Source organism: Carettochelys insculpta, chromosome 7, assembly GCF_033958435.1.
Source record: "Carettochelys insculpta isolate YL-2023 chromosome 7, ASM3395843v1, whole genome shotgun sequence".
Classification (NCBI taxonomy): Eukaryota; Metazoa; Chordata; order Testudines; family Carettochelyidae; genus Carettochelys; species Carettochelys insculpta.
The window spans coordinates 66,263,897-66,273,633 of NC_134143.1; the positions used below are offsets into that span (position 1 = coordinate 66,263,897).

A 9,737-nucleotide genomic window follows, 5' to 3' on the forward strand; every position below is an offset into this window, starting at 1 on the left:
ACTTACGAAGGTGCGGCGCGCACGGGACTTGACTCCACCAGCACCCACACAGACTGTGCCTCCTGCACACAACAGGCCTGGGACAACAGCCAGTCTTCCACATTTCTGTGGTGCTACCAACACAAAGGCTGTGCAAGCGAGACACGCACCCGGGACTACAATTCCCAGCAGGCACTGAATTAGCCCTGGACTACAATTCCCAGGATGCAGTGGGATACCCCGAAGATCACGTTTCCCAGCGTGCGGTGAAGACGGGGGCGCTAGTTATTTGGGGCAGTGCGCCTGCGTTCGAGCCGCGACAATGGAAGGGGCGACGCTGATTGGCTTGTGAATGACGTTAGGACTTTACGCATGCGCAGCTGCACGGGAAAGTGCTGGTTGCCCACGGGCGGCTCCAGCAGAACCCCCAGGGGTTACCTCGCCGCTGCTAGGCCGCGCAGCCGCCACGTCTTCCTTGCTCGCGGCAGCTAGCCGGACGCCGCCATGCCCGAGGGCAAGTCCCTCTTCCGGGAGGTGCTGCCTAAGCAAGGTGACCGCCCCACCGCCTGTTCGGGTTGTCCGCGTCTCTCCTCCGCCCCCGCCGCGTGCCAGAGCACAGCCGGGCGGGGGCGGCGGGGCCGGCTTCTCGGCGGGCCGCTGGCCCAGCTCTGCCTACCCGCCCCGCTGCTACACCGTTACCCGGGGGACGGGCCGCCCGCTGAGAAGCGCGTAGGCGGTGACCCGGTGTTTTCTTAAGGCTCATGCATAGCCCGGGTGGACAGGGGAGATGTAGCGCTCGGGGGCACTAAGTCCCCCGCCATCCCTCACAGCACCTCGACCCTCCCGCAAACAAGCCGCCTGGCGCTGGCCAAAACTCGCGAAGGCGGAGTAGGCAGGTTCCCAGTCACAGCACGAATCCTGTTCGGTCTCTGACCACGGCCCTGCCTCCTCACGGCCTTTGAGAGCAGCTGCGGTGGTTTGTAACACTCGCGTGAGCCCTGACCGTCACCTTATCCCACTCTCCTCTTAGCCAGAAAGTAGTTTTGACAACTCATGAAAATTGCTAGGTTAGCACCGTACAGTAGTTTGAAAGCTGGCGTTCCTAGGCTGCTTTTAGATGACATATAGCACTGACTCATAGCAGCTGTGCTGGTAACGATGTAAGAAAGGAAAAGTAGGAAAGCTGTAGCATAAGGAAGTAAGGCATTATGTTATATAAGCAATCAGCTAATCTGTTTGGCTATCAGTGGAAAGCTACAAATTCTCGTCATTTATTTATGTAGGAGATAAATTTGGGAAGTGTTTGTCTAGATGCAAATCTTTACACAGATCTGAATATATAAAGTGCTATGCCTCAGCTATGTGACTCTTCAGTTCATTGGCGGGGGGGTGGAATTCAGTGGTTATAAATCTGCTTCTGGAAAAAAAGAAGTCAGTCCATCAGCTGAGGTTAATGACTCATGCTCTTGCAAACCTTTTCCCCAAAAGAACAGTGTACTCTTTCTGAATGCTAATGCTATCTTGTTCAAAATTATCTTGTGTGTACACATTAGGGTTTCCAAAATGCTTGTTGCTTTTGGGACATTTATATTTGGTTGTAAAATTCATGCCAGTTATATAAAACTTACGTACTCATTTGTGTTTCTACATTTCAGGGCAGTTGTCAGTGGAGGACATGGCTACTATGGTTTTATGTAAGCCCAAACTGTTGCCTTTAAAATCTGTTACTTTAGAAAAGCTAGAGAAAATGCAGCGAGCTGCACAGGAGACAATTCGCCAGCAAGAAGTGGCACAAAGGGAACAACAAAGTCAACATTAGCATGCAAGATGACTCGCCCTTTTCAAAATATTTCACCTAAAATACTGTACCTTAATTTGTGTGTATATTATTCTCGTGATTTTTTTGCTGTATAGGTAATAAAAAGAGCTCAGGAATGGTAGAAGTTCCTTCTAAACTTTTCTTAGCTCCAGTCTTATTGTATTTTATTACAGATGTCCATAGATTTTTGCCTTAACTGAGTCTTTTGCTTAGTACGCCTACAACCTTCTGTGCAGTTGGTGTTCCATAACTGTAGTTCTTGTTTGTGTGTGTCGGGGGAGGGTGGGAGGTGTTTCCTTCAACTTACTTAATCTATTTTTTCCTGTAAAACTATTCACTCGTGGCTCGAGCTGTATAGTTAACTTTTCTGAAATGTTACAAATCCTGCCTGGCTATTCTGGGTCCACATGTTATGAGAGAAGCAGCTCTAATTAAGGTAAAGACTGAATATTGTTTACTGTTTAAAGTCCTACATAAAGTACTCCACAGTCCACATGGTTACTGGAATTGTCTTGAATTTGTGTCCAGAGCCCTCCCCTCCATAGAGGCAGGGCTTGAGGAGCTTGGGGCAACACCCACTCCCCTAGGAATGGCCCTGACTCTGCTTAATGGGCAGTATCAGATAAAGTTGATGATCCAGGTTTGGGGATCAGGTGACCAAGGGCTTCCTAAAGAAATCCCCCTTAACTTTTTTCATCTGCTAACATGCTAAGGTAGCAAAGCTCTAGTAAAAGGGACTGGATATGTTAAAACTCCAAAACCAGTCCCTTATTCCTAACCCCATAGGATACCTGCCTGGTTTTGACATTGCAGTGGTCACTGGGGAACAGGTTCCAGTCTTTTGTCAACCAGTTGCACTGGGGCCTTTGTGCAGCATGATGCAACACAGATGATGCACGGTTAATGCGTGCCTGCTGCCTGGGTTCAAATGTCTAGAACCATGGTTTCCCACCAGCTTGGGAGGGGACGGGGGGCTACTGCTATTAGCTGCATTAGTCTGACCATACATCTATTCAAAGTAAATAGTCACATGGGGGTAGGTAGCATGTTGGACACCACAGCTCAAGAACTGCATGACATCCCTGCAGTTGCTATGACTTGGCTGGGGGATTAGTGTGTGCATAAAGTAAATGTTTCACTGCAGGTTTTTAGTCTGAAACCCTCCAACTTATTTCAGCTTTTCAGGATTTATTTTAGCCAATTTGTTGCTTCCTTTTAACGGGTAAGATTTGCTTACTCCTACACCATGGATTGATACGAAATGTGCTTGTCTAGTAAGACTACCGCTCTGTTGGCTACTGTCTTGCTGGGTTGTAATCTGCCCCAGTAATTGGGTGGCATAAACTGACCTACTCCCACTGCTGAACTGAGTTCAAGCCCTATCATCAGTCAAGCAGCTTTGACAATGTGTTGTGCAAATGTTGATTGTCCTCAAACCAGTTTCTAACTTTAAGTTTACCTCTAAATTTATAAAAGATTCGAATAAATTTAATAGGGGGAAGAAGACAGGCGAATAAGCAGCTGGATACTCCAACCTTTTCCTTTAAAAAAAAGGGGCTGGGGTCATTTGTTTAAAGTGCTAATCAATGCATACACACAGCAACCTGAAATGCTCTTAAGATATTCACAGCTTCTTTTCATACAGAGGAGAGCAAGGATGCATAGCAGGGAGCTTTATACCTTAGGGTTGTGTTCTCTCACAGCTAGTGAATGTACAGCCAGCCACATTCCCTGACAATTTTGTATTAGGGCTCATCCAAGCATTAGGGTTTTTTAAAGCCCAATTTGATGACTAGGGCTTTGGATAACTATTTCCAAAAATGAAGTTTTATAATAATGCCTCAACAAATGGTGGCTGGTAGCACTATCCCTGACTGAGCAGAAGCAAGAACCATTAGGTACCTTTCTCTCTGCTGTACTTCAGATAGGGAATTGGACCTATATATGCCCATCCCAACCACATACAACCTTGCCCGACAATTCCTGCCTACAACTGAGTTACCAGCCTATAGGCTCTCCTTTCCCTCGGTTGTTGCTTAATCTGAGGAAGGAATCCAGAACTCCCCCTTCTTTCTTATACTAGCTCCAGATTCACCTTTCCACTGCTCATAGAGAAGAAAGCTGCACAAAAGTGTGGAGGACAGGCATGGCTCAATATCACTGCAGAAGGGGACAGATGTAGTCCAACATCTTATGCCTCTGATATTTCCCCTCTCCTCAAATCATATCCCCCACTGACTCCATGTCAGCCCCCTGCATCCTCTCCCAAGTGCCAGTCCACATTCAAACCAATTACAATACGAAAGTTGCTGTACAGACACAAAATAAACCATCAAGCAGCCAGTGACTTCTGAGAGAGCTTTAATCATAGCAAAGGAGGCAGCACTAGAACTGGTTACTGGAACATAAGGATGCTGAAAAATTACTTAGAAAAATTAACTGCCCAAAAACTAAGAGTTAAGGTTATCCAGCAGTGTCATACCAACACAACACACTCTAACCCCTATTTTAACAGAGGTTATAGAGCCCACATGCTGTAGGACAAAGTAGCACATGTTCATTTTGCAGCAGCAAAATTTGGCCTTAGGTTCTTAGTCTTAGCTAAGCTAACACCTCAGATTTGCAAAACGTTACCATCCCTTCATTTTTGTCTCATACAGATTTCTTTTTGAGGCATTAATGCTGACATTCCCTATACAGTGCTACTGGCAGCCTACAACACTCACTGTTGAAATAGGGTGTACAACCTCAAGCTATACATGCACTTCTCATCTCAGACAGCTTTTGCCAGCCTGGTCTGCTTAATCCATCATTCAATACAGCTGCACCTAACAGTTAATGCAGATAAACACTGCAATTCACATCAGTGGAACATAACACAAACCAAGGCATCGTCCCTTATTCATTCTTCATGTCACTTATTGCGATACTGCCCTTCCTGTCCTATTCAAGTGGCTACTACTAGCTCCAGGGGGGTGGAGTTCAGGTTGTGTTGTAAGGGAGGCAGGCATCTTTACACTCCTTCTAGATTTCCAGAGTTTTACATGTAGCTGAATCAACCTTCTGGAGGGGACAAGACACCACTGTGCAATCATATTCTGTATTAACCAATGTGGTGGTGGAGCCATACTTGTCCCAGACTACTAAGACAAGGCAGGTAAGATAATATAGCTTATTAGACCAGTGATCCTCAAGCTGGGTCAGAACCCTCTTTGGCATCACCAAAGCTGGCTTAGACTAGGTGGAGCCTGGGACTGAAGCCCCAGCCCCACTATCCAGGGCCTCAGCCAAAGTCTGAGGGCTTCAGCCATGGAAGGCAAGTTATAGGTGCCCTGCCTGGGGCTGAAGCACTTGAGTTTCTTCGGCTTCAATGCCTGGAACAGTACTTTATCCCCTCCCAGCATGTCAGCCTCTGTTGGTCTGAAAGAAGCTACACAGAGCTCTTCCCCAAGCCTGTGAACAGTTACTCAGAGCAGTGTAGCTAACTACCAGGTGGAAGTGAGATTAGCACATCAGTTGGCACATATCTCTAAGGGACAATTCAAGGTGAAGTGGTCCCTTAACATCACTGTAGTCATTTAAAAAAAAATTAGTGGGTTACAGATTGGTGCAATAAGCCATAAATTCAGGATCGTCATCAAAACCAGGAATTTTTAGTTTCTGTCAAAATTATGAGTTCAGACTCTCCAGCTTGCCTTTTGAAAGTACTGACATTCTGGCACCACTGGGCAATCTTAACTCTGCACTAAGTTTTGGACAGTTAATTTCCTTTAAAAACAAAAGGAAACAAAAACATCCATCACCCCCCCGTTCCACCTTTCATGATCCCTGGATCCTACACATGCCTATCACAACATAGAATCATAGAATGCTAGGACTAGAAGGGACCTTGAGAGGTTGTGTCCAGCCCCCTGCCCTCAGGGCAGGACCAAGTACTGTCTAGATCACCCCGGATAGACACTTACCTAACCTGTTCTTAAACATCTCTAGAGATGGAGATTCCACAACCCTCCTAGGCAATTTACTGCAGTGTTTGACCACCCTGACAGTTAGGAAGTTTTTCCTAATGTCCAACCTAAACCTCCCTTGCTGCAGTTTAAGTCCATTGCTTCTTGTTATATCCTCAGAGGCCAAGAAAAACAAGTTTTCTCCCTCCTCATGACGCCCTTTTAGATTCCTGAAAACCACTGCCATGTCCCCCCTTAATCTTCTTTTTTCCCCAAACTAAACAAGTCCAATTCTTTCAGCCTTTCTTCATAGGTCATATTCTCTAGACCTTTGATCATTCTTGTTGCTCTTTTCTGGACCCTTTTGAATTTCTCCACATCTTTCTTGAAATACAGCACCCAGAACTGGACACAATACTCCAACTGAGGACTAACCAGCACAGAGCAGAGCGGAAGATTGACTTCTCATGTCTTGCTCACAACATACCTGTTAATGCATCCCAGAATCATGTTTGCTTCTTTTTTCCCCCCCAACAGCATCACACTGTTGACTCATATTTAACTTGTGGTCCACTATAACCCCTAGATCCCTTTCTGCCATACTCCTTCCTTGACAGTCGCTTCCCATTCTGTATGTGTGAAACTGATCGTGCCTTCCTAAGTAGAGCACTTTGCATTTGTCTTTATTAAACTTCATCCTGTTTGTCTCGGACCATTTCTCCAATTTGTCCAGATCATTTTGAATTTTGACCCTATCCTCCAAAGCAGTTGCAACCCCTCCTAGCTTGGTATCATCTGCAAACTTAATAAGCGTACTATCTATGCCCATATCTAAATAGCTGATGAAGACATTGAACAGAACCGGTCCCAATACAGACCCTGGCGGAACCCCACTTGTTATACTTTTCCAGCAGGATGGATAACCAATAATAACAACATTATTAATATGGTTATCCAGCCAGTTTTGCACCCACCTTAGAGTAGCCCCATGAGGTGTACCTCATCCAGTACAGTAAATGCCCAATGACAGTATGGGTGCAACTAGACAATTACTGTGCTCTTGAATGCTTACTTTAATCACGCTGTCTTTTTAAAAGGTTTTGGGTTGTTAATACCACTACAGCTACTAATTCTTAAAGGAACAGAGGTATACATACAGGAGCCTGGATAATGATTGCTAGCATTGTTGGCTGCCGCTTTACTTGTTACAATATGGCATACAATATCAGTTCTAGAATAGTACTGGTATAGTATGTGCTTCATGATTGAAGAAAAGTACCTTCTGATTTGGAACACTTGTTCATTAACTGTCCCACAGACATCAAACTCTGTAATTATCACCCTTGTTAGATTTGTGATCAAGAGCAGTCACCTTTGTTTTTCTACATTAAGACAATAGCATAATATACTGTTAATTCCATCTAATGTTTGAACTTCCATTATACCTCAGTGAATCCATAATAGTATCTCATGCCAAGGTGTGATTATTTTTAAAAGATAAACCTATTATAAAGCAGTGACAGAGAGATAGCCATGTTAGTCTGTACTGTATCAAAACACAAAAGCAGACATGTAGCACTTTAAAGACTAACAAAACAATTTATTAGGTGATGACCTTTTGTGGGACAGACCTTCTTCTTCAGATCATAGGCCTACCAGAACAGACTCAATATATAAAAAGCACAGAGGTCCAAAAATTATTATCAAGGTTGACAAATCAGAAAAATTATCAAGGTTGGCAAATCAGAAGAGCAGAGTGATGGCAGGGGGAGTTAAGAGTTAGATGAAAACGAAGTACGTAAAAGAGTCCTGATAATGGGTTAGGTAAATGGGTCTGTTCAAACCACATGTTAACGTGTTGAATGTGAATATGAATGTTAGTTCTGAGCATTCCCTCTGTATACAGTTGTTAAAGTCCCTTTTCAGTAGAACACAAACTTTCAGATCTGTAACAGAATGGCCCACTCCATTAAAGTGCTGCGTGACAGATTTGTGTATCTGGAGTTTTTTAATGTCTGTTCTACGTGCATTCATTCTTTATCTAAGAGCATTTTCAGTCTGCCCTATGTACATGGTGTGTGGGTATTGTTGGCACTTGATGTTATATATGATGTTAGTTGAAGAACAGGAGAATGTGCCCGTGATTCAGTAATTAACATGGTTAGGTCCAGTGATGGTATCTCCAGAATAGATATGTGGACATAGTTGGCAAGGGGGCTTGTCGCAAGGAAAAGTTCCAGGATTAGTATTATTGTGGTATAGACTGTGGCTGTTGGTGAGAATCCTCACAAGGTTGGGAGGTTGTCTATAGGAAAGAACAGGCCTGTCACCTTGGGCCTTCTGGAGTGTGGCATCATGATTTAGGATAGGTTGTAGGTCTTTAATGATGCATTTCAGTGGTTTGAGTTGGGGGCTGTAAGTAATGACAAGTGGTGTTCTGTTGCTGGCTTTTGTGGGCCTATCTTGGAGTAGTTGGTTTCTGAGTATTTTTTTTTTCATTTCTTCTGGGGGGTAATTCAGGTTTATGAATGTGTGGTAGAGATTTTGTAGTTTTCAGTCTCTGTTAGTAGGGTCAGAGCAGATGCGAATGTATCTCAAGACTTGACTGTAAACGATGGATCATGTGTGTGCAGGATGGAAGCTAGAAGCATGTAGGTAAGTGTAGCAGTCAGTGAGTTTCAACTAGAGTGGTATTGATCAGGCCTTCAGTGATTTTTACTGTAGTGTCCAGGAAATGTCTCTCTCATGTGGAGTGTTCAAGGCATAAGTTGATGGTGGGATGTAGCTTGTTAAAGTGTCTGTGGAATTCTTCTACAGTCTCTTTACCATGGGTCCAAATGATAAAGATGTCATTGATGTATCATAAGAAAAAGAGGGGAATTAGGGGATGAGAGCTTAGGAATCATTGCTCCAAGTCAGCTATAAATATATTGACATTATGAGGCCATGCAAGTGAGATACATTCGCACCTGCCCTGATCCTATTGACAGAGAATGAAAACTACAAGATCTCTACCAAACATTCATAAACCTGAATTATCCACCAGGAGAAATTTAAAAAAAAAAATCAAAATCGACAGGACCAGATGAATACCCACAGACCAGCTACTCCAAGATAGACCCAAACAAGCCAATAACAGACCACCACTTGTCATTACCTATAGCCCCCAACTCAAACCACTGCAACACATACAATAGACATCAAAAAACTCCAAATACACAAACCTGTCAGCCAGCACTTAATGGAGTGGGCCATTCTGTTAAAACGACCTGAAAGTTTGTATTCTACTGAAAAGGGACCTGATCCATTATAAGGACTCTTTTACATACTTTGCTGTTTTATCTAACTCTTAACTTCTCCACTCCACACCCCCTACCGTCCCTCTGCTCTTCTGATCTGCCAACCTCAATACCAATTTTTGGACCTCTGTGCTTTATATATTGAGTCTGTTCTGGTAAGGCTATGATCTGAAGAAGTGAGTCTGTCCCGTAAAAGCTTCACCACCTAATAAATTACTCTGTTAGTCTTTAAAGTGCTACATGACTGCTTTTTTGTTTCTATTCTGAAGCAATTTTGAAAGAAGAGTGAAACAGTAAATATAAATCTGGAGCGACTACTAGCTTCAAAAGCCTGAATAAATAGGATGTCAGCGACTTGCATAAGTTAATTTTGGAAAAGCGTACGTTATAACTGAGGTAATTGCATTCCTGGCAGCAACTATGAACTGAAATTTTGGGGTTTAAAAAAAATGCATTAATTGCACAGTTAACAATATGGAGGGAAAAGATGTGATTGCATAAGTTAAACCCATTTTCAGTGAAGTCTTTGTCTAAATGTCCCTTTCAGTTTAGTTATTCATTAATCCTCTGCATAATACTACACAAAATGGTACTTTTAGACCATGTATTTTATTGGCACCTGGTTCAAAGATTATCTGCAAAGGACCTAAAGAACTTTGCAAAACTGCTTATATAAAAAAAAGGAAAAAAGAG

At 43.6% G+C, this 9,737-nt stretch overlaps 1 protein-coding gene across 1 annotated transcript; it reads left to right on the top strand.

Annotated features, from left to right (window-relative positions):
- Positions 1 to 360: 360 nt before the first annotated feature.
- On the top strand, positions 361 to 1,943 carry BBIP1 (BBSome interacting protein 1). The gene is made up of 2 exons (XM_074999866.1): positions 361 to 529; positions 1,635 to 1,943. Exons 1-2 carry the CDS (start codon positions 484 to 486, stop codon positions 1,796 to 1,798), a joined length of 210 nt encoding a protein of 69 aa, XP_074855967.1. The 5' UTR covers positions 361 to 483; the 3' UTR covers positions 1,799 to 1,943.
- Positions 1,944 to 9,737: the final 7,794 nt, after the last annotated feature.

Excerpts from the sequence above, each read along its gene's own strand:
- BBIP1 (XM_074999866.1), top strand. The coding sequence starts at position 484 with ATGCCCGAGGGCAAGTCCCTCTTCCGGGAGGTGCTGCCTAAGCAAG. Across the intron at positions 530-1,634 it reads GGAGGTGCTGCCTAAGCAAG|GGCAGTTGTCAGTGGAGGAC; the intron begins GTGACCGCCCCA and ends TCTACATTTCAG.